This window comes from Fusarium tjaetaba (assembly GCF_013396195.1).
Source record: "Fusarium tjaetaba strain NRRL 66243 chromosome Unknown NRRL66243_c0000035, whole genome shotgun sequence".
Taxonomy (NCBI): domain Eukaryota; kingdom Fungi; phylum Ascomycota; class Sordariomycetes; order Hypocreales; family Nectriaceae; genus Fusarium; species Fusarium tjaetaba.
Genome location: NW_023501231.1, coordinates 220,541 through 245,076, shown reverse-complemented (window position 1 = coordinate 245,076; position 24,536 = coordinate 220,541). Strand labels below are relative to the sequence as shown.

The window sequence follows — 24,536 nt, the reverse complement described above, 5'->3', positions numbered from 1 at the left end:
CTGAACGGCATTGGCAGCTTGGCGGATTAGTCTTAGAATAGCTCAACTATGTATTTCAATATTGCTGACTTCTAATTTTCAAAGAAAGACGTGAATTGTGATGCTGAATCTTTGTACCTCTATGTGAGCTCGTAACGTCATTGAGAATCTGTGCCAGGGTATCAAAACACAAACAAGAAATCCTCATTCTCCAAATCCGTGATATCACCAAACCCTTTATCTTCATCCTTCCGATCCGCCCTATCCCCTTCCAAATCTCCCACGTCGGCAACCCTACCATCCTCATTGTCTTCTGCTTCACGCAGTACCCCCCTACGCAATGATCTTTCCATGTGTTCTATCCTCTCCGCCTCTTCCGCGGTTTCAAGACTCCGGTCTACCAGCACGGCACTCTTTCCAAGCGCGACTCTGCGTTGGCTGTGGAGGCGGTTCAATCGGGTGAGGTGCAGTGAAGTTATCACTACGAGAGCGATGACGGCTATGTAGAGTGCGAGATTGGAGCGGAGACCGCGGGTGTAGGCTGGTGCTTCGTCGGGAGAGTAGAGAAGAGGACCGACGATGTTGCCGGCTGAGGCGCTGATGAAGATGAGTGCTGATGTGGACTTGCGCTTTGTGTCGCCCGCCGTGTTTTGTGCTGACCATGAGTAAATTAAGGGTGCTGCAATGGTTAGATGGTTCGAGACAGGAGATGAGAGAATACTCACTGATACCAGTGTATGTGCACAGGCAGAAATAGCCAGCCAGCAAAACCCCTTTATTCCCAAGATTATGCTCAAAGTGTAACATGATGGCACACCCAACGATGGGAGGTATACACAGCATGACAATAACAGGGCCCTTGAGCTTCCACTTCATGGCGATATAAGCACTCGCCGACACAGCGATGATGTGTGAAACTCCAACAGGAACATTGAACAACATTGTCTCAAAGGGATCCGACACGAATGACTTGATGATCAGAGGCCCAAATGTTGAGATACCGTTTGAAGGCACTGAGATGCAGAAGATCATGGCAACCCAACACCATGTCTTGAGGTCCTTCAGTGTCTCAACAACATGAGACATTCTCCATTCCCGAGACATGACGCCCATTTGGTTGTTGCGAAGACGCTCGATTGCAATGATCTTGTCTTCGTCGGTGAGGAACTTGGCTTCGGTGGGTGAGTCGGGCATCCAGAAGAACATGACGAAGGAGACTCCCACTGTGATTGCGCCGAAGAAGAGGAAGATTATCTACTGGTGTTAGTACAGCGACTTGCAGAAGAGACAGTGAGATGTACCTGATACGGCTTCATCTTGGAATCGATGCGCGCGAGTCCATAAGTGATAAGACTTCCAAGCTGTAGATAATTAGCCCAGACCATTAACAAAGAGGGAAATACTCACCACCCACGTCAACCCATTCATACAGTACCACGATCCAATCCGCAAAGTCTGCTCTCTTCATACCATCAGTACCATCTCACCACACCACAACCCATCAAACATACCTTCTCCTCCACCACATCTGCGTGATTGCAATGAAGCTCGGCCCAATACTAGCTTCAAACGCACCCAGGAAGAACCTCGCAACCATCAAAGTCTTGAAATTGCTCGCCCAAGTCATTAGAACAAGCGTGACTCCCCACGCCAGAACCATGGCGCTTGTGAGTTTTCCAATGGGTAACTTGACCAATGCGAGGGCGAGAGGCGGTTGCATTATTAATTGCGCGAGATACACAATACTACCTAGCCATGAGTACTGATCACCTTCGAGGTTGGTGTCTTCGATAAGCCCGAATATTGAGGCATATGATAACGTTGCTTTGTCCAAGGCTTGGAGGAAGTATACCGAGAGCATGAGGGGGAGCAACGCAATGTCAATACGCCGTAAAATGCGTGCATCGTCAGCTGGCGAAATGGTAATCTGCTCATCCGGCGAACGGCCCATTTTGATGAGCAGCATGGCCGCTGCATCGCGATAGCTCTCAGCTCTGGCCTCTTGTCCCTCCATGGTGTTGGTGTTGTTTTCCGGTTCATCGTTGTTTGGGAGGGGTTGGTACTCTCCGCGGGATGACATGGCGGCGGCATACGCCCGGTTGAAAAACCTTGACAACATGGTTGCTCCAACCCCGATGGGCGAGTCTTTTTTCTTGTTGACAAAAGTTTGTTCTGTTTGTTTGGCTTTCTTATCGCTGGGTATCGTGTAAGATGGTTTGGTGGAACGAGGGGTGACGTCGCTGTGGCTGTGGCTTGGGGAGTGTGGCCCCTGCAGGGTCTGCAGGTTATGGCGTGCTGGACCCTGCTGGGGGGAAGGGGGGAAGAAAATACCGGACCTTGATCCTAATTGACAAAAAGACTTATGTAAGCCTACCTAAATTTAGCATATCTTTTGCTGAGTTTAATTTGACATTCTATACTAAGGTCTGATGTTTTCTTGCTCCCCCAGGCCTTGTAATTTGGACTAACTACTAAAGGCATGGAGATCTAACGTGTGTTGAATAGCAGGAACCATTGGTCAAATAAACGCGCTTGCAAGCACCTAAGTAAGCTCTGGTAGAGCTTCTGTTCCCTGGCCCTTACGACCTTGCCTCCCTCGCTTGGTGAACAGACTGAATGTGGCATATGTCCAACGTATGACACGCTGTAAAAGCCTGCATCAGTGCAATTATATGCACGTACATGGCGCATAGAATCGAGATGTGAAAGATCTGATGTGAGCTGAACCAGATGTCGAAATGGCCTGGCGCAAAACGCTCAGGGACTCGGAACTGCAAGCTAGGTCAGAGACGGCTCTTCAGGGGAAGGGAAAACAAGATCTTCGTACTGCATAGAGGCCACAGCCTCCCCCGTACAGAAGGAGTTCGACAAGGTACCATCTCATGCCCGAATACTCGAGCATATAGTCTAACCCATAGACTTGTACGCCATGCAACAAAGGGATAAAAGCCGACGCGCTGAGTGCAACGTAGGCGCCGACCCTGACCTTCCGCCATCTCAGTGTCCTGAACTTGGGGACGGAGATGAGAACTGCCGTGGCAGATCCGCAAAGAACCACCTAACGACCTGGTTAGCATGCTTCGAAGACTTCTTATAGCCAAGAGCGTATCTTAAGTGGCCCGGGTAACAAACAATAGTCCAGTGAATCTTCTGCAGAAACGGCTCGCAGTTGAAGATGTAGTAAATTCCAGGGATGAAGGTTCCAACGGTGACGATGACGATCCCTAGTAAGTCCATCCGGTGCCAAATTTGTTCCACCTCGCGTGAGTGACTTCCGATGAGATGATACACGGCGCTAAAGATCAGACAGCTCTCGGCGGAACAGAAGAAGACACTGAACATGATGAAGTCGGTTCTTGTGACGTTAATGTACTGTGGCCCAGAGATGGCTCGGAGAATGGAGGCCGCAAAGAGTGGCAGCAGCACAGCGCCGATCAAGTGGGTATACACGTTGCAAGTCTCATTGTGCAAGAAAGTGAGACTTTTGATGACTTGTAAATAGTCTGCTTCCAAAGGGCGATAACCGGTGAGGATATACTTGTTGTCTCGCCGCCACTCGGGAATATCATGCAGCATGACGGTGCGTGTTGTAGGTGATGGGTTGGTCATGGCCTGCTTTTCGCCGTTTGAGTTCTCAGGCCGTGCGTGGCGTTGCTTAATAGTATCGGGACCAGGCATAATCACTGCTCGCAGTTGTGCCGGGTTACTTTGGATCGTTTTCTGACCGGAGGAGTGATTCGGTGATGATATCGATGGTGCAGGAGAAGAGGAGGAGCATGGGCCAAGGGGAGTAGATGCAGAATGCAGCTACTCACAGCTTGATCTTGTTGCAAGCGCCTCAGCACCTCACGGCACTGCACGGAAACTTTTGGCGTCTAAAATGCCAAACTTGAGCATGTTGCTACGTTTGGTGTAGATGCTGATCGTACTGTAACTTTCGAGGGAAAGGGGAGGTTGGAGGCTTCTTTAGGATGATCTCTCTCTGTTATGTCCCCATCAAGGGGGTACCCTTCTTAGACCCAGTTCCCAAGTCGATCAAAGATATTCTCCGTAAAGTCATCGCCAAATTAATACCTAAGGTTCAAACTGCTACTATTTGTCGATTTATTACCTAGTCATGGTGTGAGAAGGCGTCTGAAAGAAGAATACGAGTCTTGACATCCCAGAAAACGTCTACGTCTCGTGCTGGTTTGGAACTGCGCATTGACGGATCAAGTCTCCAACGTAGCTTATAGATATTATGTTCCTTATACGTGCGGTAGTTGGTTCAATCACGTGTTCAGAATTACATTTACACGACTTTATTCAAGTATCGCCATGAGGCATTTCTGGTGCTCCATGCACCGAACTCTTTTGCCTTCAAGGAGGGTCAATCAAGCTGCGACACACCCAAAAGTATTCCTACATAGTTGTGGTCGTTCTTCAGGGAGGCAGTCTAGGAGGCAGGAGATCTTAGGACCTTGACCCTCAACTTTGAATATATTTTTAGGTAAATCTAGCCTAAGCTTAGACGAGTCTTTACCAAGTTTATTTTGACGTTATCTTTTCAAGTCTTAGGTTTTCTTGCTCCTCAATGAGTTTGAATCTAGACCCCTTTCTGTTTGGAATGAAGTATGGCGCTATCGAGTCCCTTTTCTGGGGTCTCCCTTTCTATCGTTGCTTTTGGCGTTCTGAGACATGCGAATATCTCGCATGGTGTCCAATACGACAAACCACACCAATTAAATAGTTCATGTCTCTAAATACCATTGATCGACAGGAAGGATGTTGATTAGTTGACTGTGAGACATGGTTTCACATCAGCCTTGCAAAGGGTTGTGTTCATCAAACCAATCCCTTGATACTTGGCTCTTGCCTCCCTTGCTTCGACTCCCTATCTCCTGTCCACGACAAAAAAAATGTCGTGATCTCAATTTTTCTTCCTTTAGCAATCGCAAGGCAGTTCTCTACAGTCCAATTCTTGCGTTATCGCAGAGTTGGGAATACAAGATGGGTGTAGCGTCAACACTCATGTCGCGATTCTGTAGGATCTTACCACCACTTACTATCATCACGATATGCTTCTACTTCCTCATCAAGCTCTCCCTCGTTTCCAACGCAGCTGTACCGGATCCCGAGAGATGGAAGAATCACGCCTTGGACTTTGTTGAAGAAGACGAAGAAGGCTACACTCCGACATTCGAGACGACTGTTGTTCCAACACCTCGTCAGACCTCAGCAGCGCATATCGAAGATCTTGAGAATAAGGGCGAGATTGGAGACTTTGCTGACGACGATGAGTTCCTCCCTTTTGTTAACATTGAAGATGATGGGGATTGGGATGAGGAGGATCTGCAAGAGATGAGTGGCGGGAAGTTTGAGAATGAGATCGTTGATGATGGAGGCGACTGGTCTAGGTTCGCTTACATCCAGTACGTAACGAACGAGGATTACCTTTGTAACTCGGTCATGATCTTTGAAGCGCTGCATCGGTTGGGGAGCAAAGCAGATAGGCTATTGATGTATCCGCAGGAGATGCTTGACCCAGAGGCCCAGCACGCAAGCTCACATGGTGGAAAGCTTCTCATCAGAGCAAGAGATGAGTACAATGTCACTCTTCAACCCATTGAGATCCAACACCGCGATGGACAAGACGGTACGTTCATCACAAGGTCCAAATTCACGTTGTCCTCTGACTCTTCTCAGAAACCTGGGCCGATTCTTTCACCAAACTCCTCGCCTTCAACCAGACCCAATACGAACGCGTCCTCTCCCTTGACTCAGACAGCACAGTCCTCCAACACATGGACGAACTCTTCGAACTCCCCCCTTGTCCCGTCGCAATGCCCCGCGCATACTGGCTCTACAACGACAACCCACCCAAGAAGATCCTCTCCTCCCAGCTCATGCTAATCCAACCCGACGAGGTTGAATTTGAGCGTATTGTCCAAAAGATGAATAGCATCGGGCCAAACGACTACGACATGGAGATCGTTAACAGTTTATACCTCGACAGCGCTCTTATTCTGCCTCACAGGAAGTACGATATGCTCACCGCGGAGTTTAGAGCCAAAGACCATTCAGCATATCTTGGTAGTGAGAGGGAACACTGGGATCCTAACGCTGTACTGAACGAGGCCAAGTTTGTGCACTTTTCGGATTGGCCTGTGCCGAAGCCGTGGATTAATGATCCTGAGGTGAGATTGCAGAATCAGCCGGATTGTGCTACGAATGAGACGACTTGTGCAGAGAGGGAGATCTGGAATGGATTTTATACGGATTTCAGGGATAACAGAGAGGTAAGTTTGATGCTTGTGGATTTCGTGACTGAATTTGCTGACAAGATGTAGAGAGTTTGTGAGTCGCTTGGTACACAGAAATGGATACACTGGAAGAGAATGGCGAAGAGGACAATGTGATGGTTCATGTACATGCCAAGATCATGAGATGATTAGTGTTTGAAGTGACAAGCGTAATAAAACGAGTATTATGAGTGACATTGACAGTTTGCAGTTGATGTTTATGAGTAGCACTGGCCATGGTAGCATCGTGCGCAAACATACGAGTGGGAGAGCCAAGTAGAAGCACACTTTTCACCAATAAGGGCAAACATAATCACATAACTGAATCTCGCCACAGGAACAACACTCTTTTTATGATAGGTGAGTTCACTATGCTTGGTACTGATAACAGAAACGGACAGTTTGCCAGCGCTCTTCAGGCAGCTGGTGAACTATGGGCTTGGCTTTCTGAACTGATGGTGACAGGGAGGCCTTGGGCGATGGGAATTTCTACAGGCTTGATGGCCAAAGTCAGCATGCAGAACAGCCTTCCGGGTCCGGTCTTGGACTCCTCCTCATAGAGAAGCTGAAAGCGTAAGGCTAGAATCATCTAGTCGATGACGCTGTTGGCGAACTTATTGATAGATCATCGTGGGCCAGAGAGCGTTGGTGTTGTAGGAACACCCGAAAAGCCACCTACCAAAAGGGGGCCAGAGCAGTCTGAGATAGACGATGCATAAAATAAGACTCGTGGAAGAAAGACTAAAAGTGAAATATTTGCGTGATTGCAGACATCGCCGCTATATTTGCAATCTGCGAACTACTGTGTTTGTAATAACAATTGCCTAGAGGGTATTGGATAGGCCTGTTGTATCCTCTATTTGCTATTTGCTATGTTTGTTAGTTATGTTTACATGTTTCTTTAGATTCAGCTCGCCTATAGAGCAAACACTAAGAACCTTCTAGATGTCTAGCTTGGCTACATAAGCCCCAGCGTCTTCCAATCTAGATACATAGATCAAGTTGCTTCTTACATCTCAACAGGTTATCAGCCTGGAGTTTTATATATAATATTTACTTCAGTTATATACTATGGAGAGACCTTACTATAGAAAGGGGTTCCCTGGGCTTTTGGCTTGGCCTAACAGAGGGGATATATGGCATTTATCGACTCTGACCAGATATTCTCTCAAGGGGCTCGATATATCTTCATCAGCTCTTTAAGCCAGCTTTGTCCAGTCGCTCATAATGAAGTGTGCACATCACTTCAGATGGATCGAGTGAGTCTTGGCCATACTTTTTCGCTCTTAATCGTATATATCAATCTTTCTTCCCTCCTGACTCTCAAACCCTAGCATTATATATATATTCCGCCTAGGGGCATCCTGTTGTCCCATCTCTACACTACCTTGTTCTCAACTGTAAAGTTCGAGCCTCATTATTCTCAGATGAGTATGTCTCATAACCTGAAAGCTCATGGCAAAAGATTGGCGGTCAGTTTCTATTTACCTGTCTCGGTGCTTGTCACTGCCTGACACTGATTGCTACCAGAAGTCCATCCATCATGGATCAGTGGGGTATGAAGGTGGATAATGGAGACAGCAACCTACAACAAACAAAACCCAAGGTACCTAGTCAAAACAATCTTAAGTCTCAGGACTCTCCCATATTCTTCCTCCAAGAACATCCTCCTGTAAACCCATCTTTACCCATCTTCGTTCTATCTCATCCGCATCAACTCACAAATTCGACTCTAGAGACCGCGTCGGTTCACAAGCCACTCGAAAGAAGCATGGATCTCTTGGAACGGAACAAAACAACGGCTAATGAGGCTATAAAACTTGAGGACGCCGAGAACCATCCTCTGCGCAAAGATAAGCAGCATTCGGAACGGTATTTCAAACTCCTCGAAGCCCGACGCCAGCTTCCAGTCTCTTCCAAGAGACAGGAATTTCTTGACGTTTACCACAGCGCCAAGGTAATTTGATTCTTCTTTTTTCTGTTGACGGTACCTGGCGTTTCTTGCATACCAACGTTCTGTAAGGTTATTGTCCTTTCCAGCGAGCCTGGCTCGGGGAAAACTACACAAATTCCACAGTTCGTCTTTTGGGATGAGTACGCCAGCAAGAAGGGCATCATCTGCACGCTGCCAAAACGGCTCGCTGCATCATCTGCAGCTCAGCGAGTTGCGGATGAGATGGACGTGAAGCTGGGCGAAGAGGTCGGATATTCCGTCCGTCTCGACAACCGCACCTCGAAGCAAACTCGTCTCGCTTACGCCACAGATGGGATACTTCTCCACGAGGCAAAATCAGATCCCATGGTCTCAAACTACGTTAGTCACTGACCTTTTGTCTTGGTTCCCACACTAATCCATGTTCACTAGGCTTGTGTCATCCTCGACGAAGCACACGAGCGTACCCTCAACACAGACATCTTGTTGGCGCTCTTGAAGAAGGCTCTACTTGTCCGTGATGACCTCAAGGTCATCATCATGCTTCCACTCTCGAGACTGACAAGTTTGTGAAATACTTTGCAGACGCCAAGCGATTTACCGTGAGTGGGCGCAGCTTTCCAGTCGAGATCGGATACCTCGAAAATGCATCTAAGGACTATCTCTCCATTGCCCTTCACACTGCCAAATGGATCCACGAGTCAGAGAAAGAAGGTGACATTCTGGTTTTTCTCTCGACAGCATATGACTGCGAGGAGGGCTGCGCAAAGCTGCGCAAAGCTACGTCCGATCTAGATGTACTGCCCCTGTATTCTGTCTTGACTCAGCACGAACAAGACAGAGTGCTCAAGAGATCAGACAAGAGAAGATGAATACTTGCAACAAACATCGCCGAGGCGAGCATCCTCATTGAGGGTGTTGTTTACGTGTTTGGTAAGTCATCCTCCACCCCCGTTCATCTGTTACCTTGAGTAGGCAAGGCCGGATCTCTACTCGCTCCGGGTCACTAACAACACTGATAGATACTGGCCTGGCAATTCAGCCCGGATTCAATCCTCGAGTGGGATGTGATACCCTGAGAAACAGAACTATATCCAAAGCATCAGCGCAGCAGCGTGCTGGGCGCGCTGGTCGCTCCAGCCCAGGGACCTGTTATCGCATGTACACGAAGAAGGACTTCGACGAGATCTTTCTCCCTTCAACATCACCCGCTATCCTTCAAAGTGACCTGTCAGAAATGGTGCTGCTGCTCAAAGCTCTAGGCTTTCACGATGTCGCAAACTTCGACTTTGTTGTCCCTCCCCATCCGGAACCCGCCTTCCGTGCGTTTGAGGATCTCTTTTGGATGTAAGTACCAACGCCTGACTTGTGACACCAAAGCACTGCTGAGACAGATGTCAGGGGCTACCTGGCTGAAGGTGGCTCAATCACGATCAAAGGCAAGATGGCCGCAAAGCTGACAATCCACCCGGCTTGGTATAACGCATTCGCCGAGTCGGTGAGCCTGGGATGTAGCGATGAGATGATCACAATCGCTGCACTAGAGAACACCCAGCAGTCCATGTTTCTTCGCCCACAGCCGTTTCGTTATACGGCGGACCTGGCTCACCAACGCTTCTCTTGTCCAGTGTCGGACCAGATGAGCCTCATGAATGCATTTCATTCTTACGTCAGAACCAAAAATCAGTTCCAGGCTCTTATGAGCAAGGCCGCCGCTGATAAGGCTGTGAACGAATGGTGTGCGCACGCATTCCTCAACCGAAGTGTTCTGGAGGAGGCGGTCAGACTACGAAAGCAACTGAAACAATCCTTCACGAGCCTTTTCGATCAGGAACCTACCGTTTCGGACTTCACAAGTCCCGACTACGATGTCAACATCCGCAAAGCACTGGCTCGCGCGTTCTTCTACCGTTCCGCCATTCGTGACCCGGGTGGCACAGACTGGACTGTCCATGGCAACTGGCCAGCTGGCCTCCATCCTGATAGCAGCCTCGTCGGAATTAACCATGAATGGGTAGTCTATGGTGGGTTGTCTTACAGCGCCTATCAATACCTGTCTTCAGTCACAGCTGTTGATCCGGAATGGTTGATCGTAAGTCATACACCACGCCAACACTTTCAGAATGCAAGGCATTAACAAGAAATTCTAGGATCTCGACTTTTTCCAAGACGCTAATATGGCGAAGAAAGGAGACGGGAGGCTGAAGAAGCCACAAGTCTTTTACTCGCTCGCCAGTGCCCGTGAAGCCCGCGAAGCTCGTGAAGCTCAAAAGGACAACACTCCTGCTTAAGGCTTTGTTTCCTCAATTGTACAGTCGTTCTTGCGGATGTCGTATCGACACCAGATATTCGCTCGTGCTCCCTTACGCTCCTTTCACACAACTTATCTGGTCTACCCTTTGGTCAAGGCCATCTTATCTTCAACTCACCCATGCTACCGGCACGTGGATATACTCCAGGATGATCTGCCGACAGATGTCTATGTGAGCATCCTCATCCATGGACACGGTCATTTGGATGGAAACTACTGAGCATTGATGAGTGTATTTTCGGCACTCGGATGAAAATGGGTGGGTAGAGGCAATGAATTTGAGCAGAAACGGAAAATGAGGTTAGAGGTGAAAGTGAAGGTTGGGAGAAGGGGTTTGAGAAGGGGACAAAAGCAAAGGTCCCTTGCTCTGAACTGGTCTCGGAGGCGATTTGATCATACTCGTAGGTGTGCTAGCTTCGACTAGACTATAAAAAGTGCGAGAAGTGAAACTGGATTCAATAATTTCGTTGAAGTGAAAGGAATGACCTTTACTATTGCTACGTCGTCCCTGCAGCCCAGCATCAACTTATCTGTCACCTGTTCTCCATCGTCACCCCTTTACATCCCCTTCTTCACCCTCTCAACCTCCTGAACCTTCGCGAAAGCCCTCTTCGTCAAAAGAACACTATGCACCACACAAACCGTCGGGATAACAATCCAGATCGCATTGCAGAAAACATAATACATGTAAAAGTAAAACTGCTCCGGCCGACAGTATACAATGCGATTGACAATCTCGTTGAAGTAGCAAGTACCAAAGTACAGCACATCACCGTAGAGTTGGCCGACGCTGATGATCAGCTGGATCGGGTGTCGCAGAGGATGTTGCTTGACGATACTCCACGCGCAAAAGAACGACATGGGACCCCAGAGGAAGGCGGTTATGGCTTCCATGGGGACGAGGAAGGAATCTTGGGTGAGGTAGCGTGAGTCTGAGAGGGAGTATTCTTTCCAGAGCTGGGCGAAGAGAAATTGTCTGTTTGAGATGTCGACAAAGTTGACGACGTAGTAACCTGATCCGTTAGCACCGCTGTCAGCCCGGTATTAGACGGGGATATATACCCTCGAAGAACAAATGGATGCAGCCGCAGAGGGCGAACCAGAGTGTCATGAACATTTCCGTCTTTGATAGCTTTCGACGAGATTGTTGGATCAGTGATAGAGTTACTCCAAGAATGGCACTTGCGCCGACGACGAAGGATGCTACGAGAGCGCGGGAGGATAGAGTGTTGGCGGCATATTGAGGAAGCGCTGCGTTCAAAGGCCAGAATGGATGAAGGGGAATTTTGGCTGTTGCGTTGACGCTTTCGACGAGAGTGTCCATTGTGTCTGTATCTGCTGTGCAAGAGTTGAAGTGAAGTTGAGTTGAGTTGAGTTTGTTGTTGTTGTTTGTAAGACGGAGCTGAGAACGCCTCTTTTAAATACTCCAATCATCTTGTAGGTACCTAAACAAGCCATTCACCACAGCCTACCTCCCTCCTTCCCCTCCACCCAAACATCTTACACCGTTTACAGTGAGTGGAGGCTTGGCAACATCGGAAACTCGAGATCCGCCATCGAACCATTTCCATCCCCACGACAGAAGGATTACCTACAAACTCTCCTATTGGCCAATCTCGAATATTATCGGGAAAAATAAATGGGAAGCGGGAATCTCGGGGTCCGTTTGGTGATCTTACATTCTTACATTCTTGCATCTTCAGATGCGAATACGAACGCGTCACTCGAATACGAAAAATGTCGATACGCTTACTCAGTACTGGCTCTACCCAAACACCACAGTCTCAGACTTCACTTCTCCAAAAATCCCAACATCATCGCCTGAACTCATTATAAGCGACAACTCAACCCTCTTCTCAACCGCGTCAACCATAACCAGCGTCTCTCTCATTCTCATCCTCTCCGGAACCCTCTCTATACCCGCCCAACTCGTCCTCGCAGGAATGTCATCCGTCTCCGCCCACTTCTCCCAGGGAACATCCTCCATCGCCTCCAATGGCGAAGCCAAATCGATAGCAAAGTACTTCTGCCCTTCAATCTCCATTATCCGTTGACTTACTGCTGCTGCACCGTCGCTGTGCCACATTCCTTCTTGGCGCTTGATCTTGTAGAGAAAACTGATCGCGCGACGACGCAGCCAGGGATGCCGGCAGCGCTGGGCGACCATGAAGGCGGGGACTATGAAGCCCGATTCTAGGGAGAGGGGGGATTGGACTTGGGAGGGTGGTGTGTTGGACCAGAGTGTTTCGGCGAGGGTGAGGATGCGTTCGTAGTGGCCTAGGTATCTGTCCCATCGTGTTTCTGGGCCGAAGACGCCTCCTGATAGGAATATTCGTAGCATTGTGTGGTACAGTCTGATGGACACGGCGCCTGTTTCATCGTGGGGATTCGGATGCTTCTTCTCGAACTGGGCCATCTTGTGCTCCCACGAGGCAAGGTCCTCCATTGTAAGATGGAGCATCACAAGGTCTTTCGCAGCCCCCTCTTCATCTCCTGGATCTGTGGTCTCAGACAACATCATAAGTCTTCTCATCATCCCAAACAACGCAGTACCAGCTTGTCCATAGCTCTTTATCTCGGCGGTCTTCATGTACTCATCAATCCACACAGTCCTTGGGGCCAGCTTATAAGGATACGGCGCTGATGAATCAGAGAATGTCATGGCCATCAAATCTAACCTCGTCAATATCTCTGCAGCGCCTGACGTCTCCGGTCCATGTCCTGCTTGACTTAGTAGTCGATGGCCAGCCATGATGTGAACTTGACTTTCGGACCATCGACCCATCATGTTTGTTATTGATACAAGCGCAAGACTCAATGCAAGCAGTTGTGTGGGATCCTTCACATCTCTCGCGCACGTTATCGCGCGTCCATAGTTCTCATTTGCCTGCGACCACAATTTCTCACCGCTGTGATACCCACGACCTTGCCAGAACAGCTCATGCCGTTGATGCAGCGCCCCCAGAGCAAGTGTCGCATGCCATACTGCTGGTTCAGAATGCGCCAGCTGGAGTAATTCCCTCGTCCAGAACTGCGACGGTATAAAGGATGCAGTCGACGGAGCAGTTAATGTTCGAAACACATCGAACAGTGTAAGATTTGTTGGTGACACTGAACGACTTCTATCCCGTGGGTACTGAGACAAAGCTTGTGAGATTGGTCCAATCACTGACATCTGACGCGCTGCCTCTGCAAGTTGACGTCGTGTAACCGTTGAATCCTCAGGGAGATACCCATCGCATTGTCGTTTGGAAGTTAAACATCTTTGACACGACGGTTTCGCCAAGTCGCATTTCACACGACGAATGCTGGCGCCATTAGTGAAGCCTTCCAACTACCGCAGAATACCAAGACTTACCGACATGTAATACACCCATTCCCGGCTTTTCTTGGCATTGTTTTAGTAAGAGGCTCAAATTATTGAAGAAATTGAGAATACACGCTGGGCTGACGCATTTGTATATATTTGATCGTCAGCACAGCCACGCATCGCCGTGAAGTGGGCTAACTTATGAGCCAGGATCTGACATTGAGTCACTTTTATGCGTCGTCACATTTAAGGCTATGCTGTGGCTTTTTAAGCATAAGTGCATTGTGAAGGTTTTAAAACAACGCTTCGGACTTTAAACACTCGCCCCAAGGGCCCGAAATAGATTTATTAGAGAGCATGCTTCAATTGATCCCAGATAGCTCAATTAACCTGATCACTAACGATTAAAATCCCAAATGTTCTCCCGTTTCCTCGAAGTGGCGGTGATCTGCGGCCCAAATTGGCTCAGCCCTACCCGCCCTTAGCAGGGATCAAAGATGAAGATGCGTACCGTGCCAACTCACGAAATCCATAACGCCTCATTCATCTAAACTGCTGCCCTAACTTAAATAGAGATCTTTATTTTCTGCTGCATTGATTAGAGTTACAGAACAGTAAGGTTAGTCAGAAACAAATTATCGGAAAGGCATTTTAAACCTTACAAGTGTTTGTCGTATGTTTCGTCGCATAGGTATATATACCCAGTCGCGCGATCTGGCGGAGCCAGGCGAACTATGCCGCCGATCGGTCAGCCTATCGCTCGGGCCCCTTTAGAGTGAGCAAGGCACCTGCGCAGATTGTAGGCTTGAGGCTGACTCGAAATCAGTGGTCACACACTACTGCTTTTGATTGGCTTCTCCATCGCACCTTGGTGTTGATGGCATCGCCTCTAGGCAGCCTACGCATACCCTGGGTTGACTTAGTCTAGCATAATGTGGCGGGCATGCAGTACCGAGGACCGAGCGAGTCTCATAAGTATTCCAGTAGATTTTCAGCCTCAGCAAGCGACAATTCATAAATACAGCTCCTACGCACTAAGAAAGCAAAGGATCATCCAGCCTCGTTACCATGCTGGACCGAACACTTATCCGTACTGCTCTTTCTGGCCCAGCCAAGCAGGCGATAGCCGCTGCTTTGTGGGATACCCCTGTGTCAGAAGTTGAGCCCGACCTCAAGTTTTATTTCAGGTACTACATCCAACAGTGCGAACTGATTGCGCTTCACGAAGGCGGGAGCCATACGCCTCTGGCAACCCATGCAGACATCATTGCGATCGTTCAGCTATTAAGAAGTTCTCGTACACGCGAAGAAATACACCAGCAGCTGTTAAAATCCTGCAAGCTTCCTGATAGCGATGCTTGCTGTAGCCACTCCATTGATCTTGCAGCTCGCATTCTGCTCATGATCGAATTCGGCAACCTTCCTTTTGCCTACTCAGGATCTAGACAGATAGAGTGGGCTAAAGGCAGTCTGAAGAAGTGGGTTACAGATCGGTTCGAAAGCAAGCCAATCCTTGGGAATAGTAAAGTAAAGCTCGAGAAGATATTCAACGCCAACAATCTAGGCAAGATTGCCGGCATAGAAGTCATCTGGACCAACAACATTGCTGACCACCTCCGCCTGATGAAAGACGACCAGGCAGTGGCAGTGTTTCATCATGCTTCCTTTCTGAAGCGCCAACAAAGGTGAGTTACAGCCGCCCTAGAGAGAGATCCATGATGTTGACGAAACTTACAGCGACACAACGCTCTTTTCACAAGAGTTCATTGAAGAGACCCTGAACACGATGGCCCTGTTGTTTCCAAAGTGGGATAGGGACACTACAGCTTGGTACCAAGCACAAGCGTCTTTGCGTGGCCTCGATACTCGGCTGATCGAGATCGGCCAGCTGGATGCAGATGAACGGCAAATTGAGAAGTTTACTTACTGGCACGATCGTTTGGTTATCTTGAAACAAGTGTTTGATGAATCTCGGCCACGTACCCTTCGGCAATGGTGGCATGATCGAAGGAATGGGGTTCAGTGGTATACCTTTTGGGTCGCGATTCTCGTTTTTCTTCTGACAGTATTCTTCGGCCTGGTGCAGTCTATCGAGGGGGCCATGCAAGTTTACAAAGCTTTCAACCCATAAGTTGTATGGAAACAGTTTATGCTTATTTTAGGAATAGTTAATGTACATAGGTAGGTCGGTTACAAGTATCTATTATTATTATTTGCCTATATGCCCTATAGATGTGATCCGAAGAAGTAAAACCCTCCGATAACTCGGGCGCCATATTATCGACACAATAAACAAAAGTTGCTACATTCTCATACCTATATCAACGGCTTATTGCCATCATTCTGGGCTTTGGGTTGAGGCCTCCGAATGCTTGCTGCACCGCCACTGCACATTGAGAGGTGCAGCAAGCCTATAGGATCAAATCACTCGCATTACCCTTGAAAAGGGCGTTTTCGCTCTTGGCCCTGCAGCAGCTCAACACTACACACCACAGCAATATCGATGATATGCGGGGTAAGGTCAGCTGGCGTTCATAAACTCAGACGTATGCTCTTTTCCTGCTAAAGGATTGTCTGGCCCTGGCGCCTTGGAATCCAGTGTCCGCCCTCTCCATTTCCTCACCACTTTCTGCTGCAGATGATGCAAGATGCCACTCCCTAATATCCTGAGGCTAAAAGAAGGCAAATGGGACAATCCTGAAGACTCTATAGGCACTTTCATCGGATACTTGCGTGGCGGCCGGTACAGCTGTTGGGAAGCAGCTGGTCCGGCTCGTCAGGCGTTTAGAGAACTGAGCCCAGACATCAAAGATTTCCTTGAGACTTCTAGCATCCCACCTACCGAAATTGTATCATGGTCGATGTATATGATCGGGCATAACGAGAGGAACGCTGCACCAAAGCTCTTGATTTGCTCTACCGATGCGAAGACACGAAAGAATATCAGGCAGCTCATCAAGGATAGCAATATTATGGGAAAATACCCTGGCATAGGACTCGGCGACGTTTCGTCACTGCCAGACCGCCCTGTTATTCGAGAGCTATCCCGAGAGGCTATCGAGGCTCTTCTACCTTTTGGTTGCATTAGAGACGGAGCAGTTCTGGCCGACGGATCAGAACCTGCATTAGGGAAGCGAATTTTTGTCGTCAACCCGTATGACTTCTCCTTACGCCCAGCAACAACCGGCCCTATCATCTTGCAAGATGGGAAATGCTACCAGCTGACTGTTGCGCACGCATTCCGATACACCAGAGAGGTCGAGCTTTCACCCGGCCGGCAGATGGCTGAAGACGACTGCGATTTCGATGGCATGAGTGACACTGAAAGAGATGACGGAAGCCAATACGATGAGATGACAAGAAAAGGAAGTGTAACTCCTGGGGACATAGATTCCGACAAAGCATCGTTCATGGCCAGCTTCGACGCTTCCTCTGGAGATAAGCGCTCGAGTTCCAGATCCGAAAGCCCTCCAAGCGACCACTTGGATAGTGGACACGATCCGCGGCAGAGTGTCGAGTCCTTGGAAGACAATCCGGGTCCCGGTGAAATTGATGTATCTCACCTTAAATTCTATGGAAAACTGGTCTTGAGCTCTCTGACCGGAAGAAACCCGTCATTGGACTACGCTCTCATTGAGACCTCAAGGATGCCAGAAGACACTGAGAAGTCATCCATGATCACAGGCTCTCTGGTCTCGAGTATTGGGGAGATAGAGTCTGACGATATCAGCATTGTTACTAGGACATCGCCACATTGCCGAGTTGAAGGGCGACTTACCGCCACACCATCCTATATTCGTCTTCCTGAGCAACGCGCTTTCCAACAAGTCTACCCCATACGACTGGGCAAGCCTTTGCATGACGGAGATTGCGGAACCGCAGTCTTTGGCAAAGACGACAACCGCTTTTATGGTCACATAGTTGCCGGTAGCCCTGGGACTAGCATCGCCTACCTTGTTCCAGCTGAGGAGATTTCTAGAGATATTCAGGCCCGTCTTGGCTTTGGCCTCACATGGATGCCGCAGCAAAAGGGGCTGCGGTTTAGTTGGCGCGGAACTAGCACAGATGCTTCTTCTGCTTCAGATAAACTGCCCAAGCGCCAAAATAGTACTTCAACAGACGATATCGAATACAGGTTTCCAAAACGACTCCGAATTATACATCAGAGTCCTCGTTTACCTCACCCCTTTCCAGCTTCTGTCAATACGGCCCAGCCAGCTACGGGTCTCTCATTAGAGGCGTCGGTTGATACAGCACAGAGGATGGAACGCCGAACTTATGATATTCCGCCGTCGCCTACGAGCAACGACTCTGGCTCATCAAGTACACAACGAGATGAAGCAGCAGGTAGCATTGCCCGAAAATTAGTCCTACCCAAGGATTTTGAAGGTGCTTGCGAAACCTGCATCTTTTGGCTATATTCTCCGGAGATGTTCTCATCACCCGAATGGCATGCTTGCCGTGGCCGCAAAGAAGAAATATCCCACATCGTCACACATATAACCGATCACCACGGGCTCATTCGTGGACATGACCCGAAGTATCCAGCTCGCAAGTACTTGGCAAGCTGTCGGAGCTCTAACCCGTTTGTCAAGGCGAAAGGCAACTGCACGAAATGCCACTCGTTGTCTGAATGGAATGATACAGACTTTGCGGACATTGCACACCATGGTGTTGTCCTTTGTTTGCGTTGTTGGCGCACGTTTGATAAGAAGGGGATGAAAGAGCATATAGCTGGTCCTGTGTGTGATTACAACCCGGAACAGCCAAAGGCTAAGAAACTATGGATTTTGTATACGGTATTTTGCTCTGACACTCAGCTGCCTAGCAAGCCTCCTAAAAGTATGGCACCGCGCAAATCGCTTCATCGACCTTCCCTGCGAACTATTCGTAAAGGTCCACAGCAGGCTGGTCAGAATCATACAGCAGCGCCAGCCTACAATCTAGGGGCAACAAGATCCCCGTCTGGTACAAGACCTTTATTGCCGCGATTGCAGTCTGGTTCTTCACTTATCCCATCTACCGCTAGAGAGTCAACAGAACTTTTGCATTCGCCTAATTTATCGATGCATCAACCGATGTGGTTACAGGAGGGAGCTGGCGACTTCTGGAGCATCATTGGGAGTAACCCCGAACTTCAAACCCCAATCGATGCAGCAGGTCCTCGGCCTCTTCAAGTAACGGATCGCCATCAGGAATTGGAGCCCAAAGACAAGATATCACCCCTTCAGATGGCAGCTATGGAGAAGGACTCAGGCTATAGAAGTGAGGACGAGGAATTTATGTGACGAGGTGGCCCAAAAGCTTCTTTCTGTGGAAGAATATCCATTTTCAGGGGATCTGGGTCTGCCCGTATGATGTTCCCATGGACTTTTGCCTGCTTGGGCTGTGATGGTTTAGACGGGCACCTTCATTACTATACGGAACTCACTCATTGACTGAGCTAGGCTAACGGCGTATCATGATCATGAAGCAAATCTTTTGGACACGGATATTTCAAAGTCTTTTGTTCTTTTTGGATACATTCTCCTAGTTGGTTGGGGATGACACTGGACCCAGTTTCTGTTGTAAGAATAAGTAGCTATTGTATTCTATCGGCCTCTGATGTGCTCTCCGAAATGGGTATCATACTTAGTTGGTCTTTACTATCTTTGTTACCGACTTACTGGCCTGTTTACTGCAAGAATCCCTTTGCGATGCCTAAACTTCCGCTTGAATAGATCCAAAACAGAGGACAATCTTCTTGCATCCAGTCACACAATACATAAACTCAAGATTCAATGTAATTCATCATTCATAAATGGGTATCAAGTTCTATAATTCACTCTCCTTCTCCTTCCTCTTGGCCCTCAAAACAGCAGCATGCTGCTTCGCATGAAACTTCACATCATCCGGATACAGCGGATTCCACACAGTATTACACACCTTACACTCCGAAAACGCAGCCTGCGTCGATAAATTCAGTGTCGTTTGTACAGTCGGCGTTCTCACCTTCCCCTTCTTTCCTGGTTTTGTGTCGTTTGTGCTCGCATCTCGATTTAAAGAGCTCTCTTGAGCAGCGGGTCGAGCTGATTTGGTGCCAGCGTCTTCGGCTTTTGTGTCCTCGCCTTGTGAATCATCTCCTGTGTTGCCTTCGTCTAATAATGGTGTTGATGTACCGCGGAAGCGTAATAGGCGTGGTTTCTTTCGGGGTTCTATCTTAGGGGGCTGTGGTGGTGAGGATGGGGGCGTTGATTCGGGTTGAGGATCGTCGCTCTTTGGACTGGAGGTGACAGTAGACGATGGAGGTACAGGTTTGAAAAAGTTCAAGATTGATCCTTTCTTGACTGGCTCAGTAGTGGGTTTGTTCGTTGTTGTTGACTCGGGAATGTTCTTCGCCTCTTCCGTGACCTCTTTCAGCGGCGCCTTGTCTGTGCCTTTGGATGCTGGTTCAGGAGCTGTTGATTCTGTTGATACCCTTCGTTTCTTGGTATTGGGCTCTTTTGGCGAATCGTCTCGAATGCTTCGTTTGCCATATGTTCGTAGTGGTTTGACGCGCGATCGCGGCACCGATGGCGCTGGACTTGCACACCTGATTGAGTCAGTACATCTTCACTGACACAATAAAAACTTGAGAATCGTACATTCTGGGGGTATGCGCTTTAATGAAGTGTCATGCTGTCCGACATCAAACAGAATTCGTGTTGCTGTCGCGTGGTATGCAGGTAAACAAGTCACACTGCAATGCCGTATAAAGTGTCGGTGGAGTAGAAAAGGTTATATACAATTAGTTTGAGGAAAAGACAGCGGAAGAATGAAAGAAATAAGTTGAATGAATAAACAAGGGACGAGGTGTTGACCTCGAAGTTGAGGCTGGCCGAGGAGAGAAACAATTAAAGTGATAGAAGCCCCACTGGGCTGGGAAGACGCGTCTCAACGCGTCTGGCGCGCAGTCACATGTCTCCTGAGCCATGATATCACCGCTATCATGGCTGCTACTCAATGCCCGTGCTTTTGCTCGAAATCATGATCATGATGTTATCCAGGTAAGAATACGACCATATCGAATTTGTCAATTGTCGTGACAAACCTCGATATCGATATCGATGCGCAGTGAATGTCGCATTGCCATTTGTGAAGCTGACGCCCTCATGCTCGTCTAATTAAATATTACAATATTACGGTATATGCTTGATCATGTCTCTGTCTTTGCTTCTATCTTTCGTTTCCTCACTCCATCTTCCGTCCTATCCTTCTCCCCAATCAAAACACTCTTCTCATCCTCATCCTTCCCCAGAACCCAACTCTCAACAACCTCCCTGACCTCCTTAACCTTCCCATGCTTCTTCCTCCCCTGGTCCATCTTCCAAATGTACGTATTATACACCACAACCTCCGCGATAGCAACAAGAATACTCCCCCCCATCGTTAGAAACATACGTGCCGGCAGACTCCACCACCGCGCTGTAACCCATAATGTTCCTGCGACGCCGGCGATGCTGACGAGGAAGTTGATGATCAGCGTGATCTGCTTGTGCACTTCTTCCATCGCCATGTCGTCGTCGCCGAGGTCTGATGCTGATGTTGGTCGGTTTGCGGCGGCGAAGGAGGCGGTGATGGAGGGGAAGTGGTCTTTGAAGGTTTCGTGTTGGGGAGGCGGGTTTATCATTCGTTCGTAGGAGCGGGCTTCTTCTTCGCGGCGGAGACGGGCCATTAGGGCTTTGTATTCGGGGGACTGCGGTTGTCAGTATGAGTAACGGGGAAGAGGGGATATGGAATGGCTTACGGGTTCGGGTTTGGGAGGCGGAGGAGGGATGTAGACGGATGCGCCGCGGAGGAGTTGTTCGAGGGTGAAGTTTGAGTTGCCTTGAGCTTTTAGTTGCTTCCATAGATCGACTACTTGACCATGTGATATGGGATTTCCAAGTTTCGGGTCGTCTAAGGTAGGCTCTTGGGTGGGCTGTTGTGATTCTTCTTCTTCTGTTTCGTCGTGATCTTCGATTTGTGGTGTTTCTGCAGCTTCGACAGTCGACAACGCCTCCAGGATAGAGGACGTCATTGTGAGCAGCACCATGTTGCCTGTAGCACTTTCTGTGCAAATTATCGTGTTCAAATAGCCGGTACAAGCTCAATAGTGGTAAAGTCGTCGTGAACTGGCGTTGATGCTTAATTGAAACGTATCAAAGGCCAAAGCTTGAATCAACAGGCATCTACTATTTCCAGGCCAGTTCCGTAGCGATTCATCCGCTGACGCTTAGTTCAACGGCCCCATACCCAATCCGGCCAATCACATTCCGTCTTATGACGGCCTGTTATCGGCTGCTCGCCGAACGGACCCGCAATCCCCCCGGCTTAGCAGAACCTGAACACAGCTAGAGCTGGAAAAGTTTAGAGAATCGGATCAATCGAGAATCCAGCAGCCATCGATCAAAATTTCCCTCGCCATTGAACGATCTCGAAATCTGCCCAAACCCGCCTACGAACCACCCGGACAAAAGACGATAACAATTAAACGAATGCCGTTATAACACTCGATCTCACTCAACTTTGGGAATTTATCCATATAGCGACGCTACGATGCTCCGTCCGGGGGCCTCGGTGGTGCGCGGCACTATGAGCAGACAGGCCTTGTGGACGAGGACGAGCGCTGCTGCTCCGGCTTGCGCTCTGTGCAGACAATTGACCGTCAGTCGATCTCCCTCGAGGATACACAGCGCTTCGTTGCATACTAGCCCTCGAAGGGACTCAGCCTGGGGTGCGGCTGTTCAAGTCGCTTCCAATGTTGTAAGCAATGTCGTCAAGAAGGCTTCCAAGGATGCAATGCATGTCGATCCTCTGCGGACCGTCGCCAAAGAGATGAAGTTCCTCACGGGCAATATTCGAAAACTTCTTGGGTCGGGTCATCCCTCGCTTGACCGTGCTGCCAAATATTATACCCAGGCTGAGGGCAAGCATGTCAGACCATTGATCGTTCTCCTCATGAGCAGAGCTACATATCTCTGCCCAAAGAGTCCTCCTACGGCTCCTATAGTTACTCACCGTGGCGTCGACACTTCGATATCGCCAGCTCAGATCCTCGCCGATGTGAACCCCTCTGCTCAGCCTCTATCATCCCTCGAACAAGAAGTCCCCGATGCAAACTCCGATATTCTTCCCAGCCAGCGCCGACTTGCCGAGATCACGGAGCTGATCCACACGGCTTCTCTTCTTCACGACGACGTTATCGACCACTCTATTTCTCGACGTGGTTCGCCCTCGGCGAATCTGGAGTTTGGCAACAAGATGGCTGTTCTGGCGGGTGATTTCCTACTAGGCAGGGCATCCGTTGCGCTGGCCCGTCTCCGAAACCCAGAGGTTGTCGAGCTGTTGGCTACTGTTATCGCTAACCTCGTGGAGGGCGAGTTCATGCAGCTCAAGAACACGGAGCGGGACGAGAGGAATCCCAAGTGGTCGGAGGAGACCGTCACATACTACCTGCAAAAGACGTACCTCAAGACCGCATCGCTTATCTCAAAGTCTTGCCGAGCTGCCGCTTTGCTGGGTAACACGGATGCCGTGACAGTCGACGCCGCTTACTCGTACGGACGAAACCTGGGACTGGCTTTCCAGTTGGTAGACGACCTTTTGGACTATACACAGAGCGGATCGGATCTGGGTAAGCCTGCCGGGGCTGATTTGGAGCTGGGTCTCGCAACGGCACCATTGCTGTTTGCCTGGAAGCAGATGCCGGAACTCGGAGCCCTCGTTGGCCGCAAGTTTGCCCAGGAGGGTGACGTACAAAGGGTAAGTCGGCTGCATTCCCTTTTGGCGAATCACATCTTTTGGAGATAATCCATGTTAATAGCGGTACAGGCACGTGAGTTGGTTCTTCAAAGCGACGGTATTGAGCAGACGAGGGCTCTTGCGCAAGAATACGTGGATAAAGCAATTGCCTCGATTGCGGAATTCCCCGAGAGTGAGGCTAAGGACGGATTGATTGAGATGGCGCATAAGTCGCTCAAGCGACAGAAGTAACGGACCTACATACATCAAGGAGATGAAAAAGGCGGGATAGACGCCGTGTACGAATATCACATCACATCGCATCACATTTATTTTTTTTTTCACGACAGACGGAGGACGAGAGAGGAAAAGCAACATTTTGGTCAAAAAGTCACGGGAGGGATTTTGGTCAGCTGGGTGTACTGTATGATTGTGCTTTAGACTCCCTTTGTTACAAGAACGAGAACGTCTAGACGAGGGGGACAGGAAAGTGATGTATGCATGTATGATTATTACCTGTTTCTTACTTATTTACTGTACTTGAACGTTGTCATAAGAGGGCGTGGGAGCTTGGCAAGGGAGTTATGAAGATGACACTTTAGACTTTTTTGGTAACCTCGGGTATTGAGGGAGAAATGTGTGTATGCTGAGCTGAAACTTGGTGTTTTGATCGAGTAATAGCCCATGCTCGTGATCGAGTAATACTCGCTGCGATGATGGAGTGTTGCCGGATTAGGTGATTGAGTAATCCTCAGTTGGACGTTTGATCATGCACTTCCGCGGGGCCAACAACACGACAATGGACTTTTTGATCGAGTAATGAAAACGTGTTCTGCAGTCATTCGGCCCTCGAACACGAGAACACCTGCTCCCGAATAGCCTCAGTCCACCGAAGAAAGGGATAAAAAAACTAGCGATTTCATCCGAAGCCTCACTTACCTATCCCACGATGGCATTACTCGATGGTTACTCGATTCAATC

The 24,536-nt window shown here is 48.9% G+C and overlaps 9 protein-coding genes across 9 annotated transcripts; 5 read left to right on the top strand and 4 right to left on the bottom strand.

The window, feature by feature from the left end:
* Positions 1-161: 161 nt before the first annotated feature.
* Positions 162-3,657, bottom strand: FTJAE_1978 (allantoate permease; the record flags this gene model as incomplete). Its single annotated transcript, XM_037348123.1, has 8 exons — positions 162-634; positions 705-1,233; positions 1,281-1,340; positions 1,387-1,441; positions 1,491-2,225; positions 2,662-2,750; positions 2,807-3,037; positions 3,112-3,657. The coding sequence occupies 8 exons, from the start codon at positions 3,655-3,657 to the stop codon at positions 162-164; spliced, it is 2,718 nt and encodes a 905-aa protein (XP_037210938.1).
* A 1,311-nt stretch (positions 3,658-4,968) lies between these two features.
* FTJAE_1977 (glucose n-acetyltransferase 1) lies at positions 4,969-6,820 on the top strand (the record flags this gene model as incomplete). The annotated part of the gene is made up of 4 exons (XM_037348122.1): positions 4,969-5,614; positions 5,665-6,257; positions 6,309-6,315; positions 6,621-6,820. 4 exons carry the CDS (start codon positions 4,969-4,971, stop codon positions 6,818-6,820), a joined length of 1,446 nt encoding a protein of 481 aa, XP_037210937.1.
* Positions 6,821-7,803: 983 nt separating this feature from the next.
* On the top strand, positions 7,804-10,484 carry FTJAE_1976 (ATP-binding protein PRP16; the record flags this gene model as incomplete). The annotated part of the gene is made up of 8 exons (XM_037348121.1): positions 7,804-8,217; positions 8,338-8,574; positions 8,626-8,758; positions 8,818-8,990; positions 9,090-9,126; positions 9,216-9,540; positions 9,595-10,285; positions 10,344-10,484. The coding sequence occupies 8 exons, from the start codon at positions 7,804-7,806 to the stop codon at positions 10,482-10,484; spliced, it is 2,151 nt and encodes a 716-aa protein (XP_037210936.1).
* A 578-nt stretch (positions 10,485-11,062) lies between these two features.
* On the bottom strand, positions 11,063-11,828 carry FTJAE_1975 (emopamil-binding protein; the record flags this gene model as incomplete). The annotated part of the gene is made up of 2 exons (XM_037348120.1): positions 11,063-11,517; positions 11,567-11,828. The coding sequence occupies 2 exons, from the start codon at positions 11,826-11,828 to the stop codon at positions 11,063-11,065; spliced, it is 717 nt and encodes a 238-aa protein (XP_037210935.1).
* A 441-nt stretch (positions 11,829-12,269) lies between these two features.
* Positions 12,270-13,256, bottom strand: FTJAE_1974 (uncharacterized protein; the record flags this gene model as incomplete). The annotated part of the gene is made up of 1 exon (XM_037348119.1): positions 12,270-13,256. The coding sequence occupies one exon, from the start codon at positions 13,254-13,256 to the stop codon at positions 12,270-12,272; it is 987 nt and encodes a 328-aa protein (XP_037210934.1).
* A 1,626-nt stretch (positions 13,257-14,882) lies between these two features.
* Positions 14,883-15,945, top strand: FTJAE_1973 (uncharacterized protein; the record flags this gene model as incomplete). Its single annotated transcript, XM_037348118.1, has 2 exons — positions 14,883-15,499; positions 15,552-15,945. The coding sequence occupies 2 exons, from the start codon at positions 14,883-14,885 to the stop codon at positions 15,943-15,945; spliced, it is 1,011 nt and encodes a 336-aa protein (XP_037210933.1).
* Positions 15,946-16,462: 517 nt separating this feature from the next.
* FTJAE_1972 (uncharacterized protein) lies at positions 16,463-19,102 on the top strand (the record flags this gene model as incomplete). Its single annotated transcript, XM_037348117.1, has 1 exon — positions 16,463-19,102. The coding sequence occupies one exon, from the start codon at positions 16,463-16,465 to the stop codon at positions 19,100-19,102; it is 2,640 nt and encodes an 879-aa protein (XP_037210932.1).
* A 526-nt stretch (positions 19,103-19,628) lies between these two features.
* FTJAE_1971 (vacuolar er assembly vma12) lies at positions 19,629-21,852 on the bottom strand (the record flags this gene model as incomplete). The annotated part of the gene is made up of 5 exons (XM_037348116.1): positions 19,629-19,760; positions 19,806-20,385; positions 20,793-20,952; positions 21,234-21,528; positions 21,580-21,852. The coding sequence occupies 5 exons, from the start codon at positions 21,850-21,852 to the stop codon at positions 19,629-19,631; spliced, it is 1,440 nt and encodes a 479-aa protein (XP_037210931.1).
* Positions 21,853-22,370: 518 nt separating this feature from the next.
* FTJAE_1970 (hexaprenyl pyrophosphate synthase mitochondrial) lies at positions 22,371-23,807 on the top strand (the record flags this gene model as incomplete). The annotated part of the gene is made up of 2 exons (XM_037348115.1): positions 22,371-23,576; positions 23,646-23,807. 2 exons carry the CDS (start codon positions 22,371-22,373, stop codon positions 23,805-23,807), a joined length of 1,368 nt encoding a protein of 455 aa, XP_037210930.1.
* Positions 23,808-24,536: the final 729 nt, after the last annotated feature.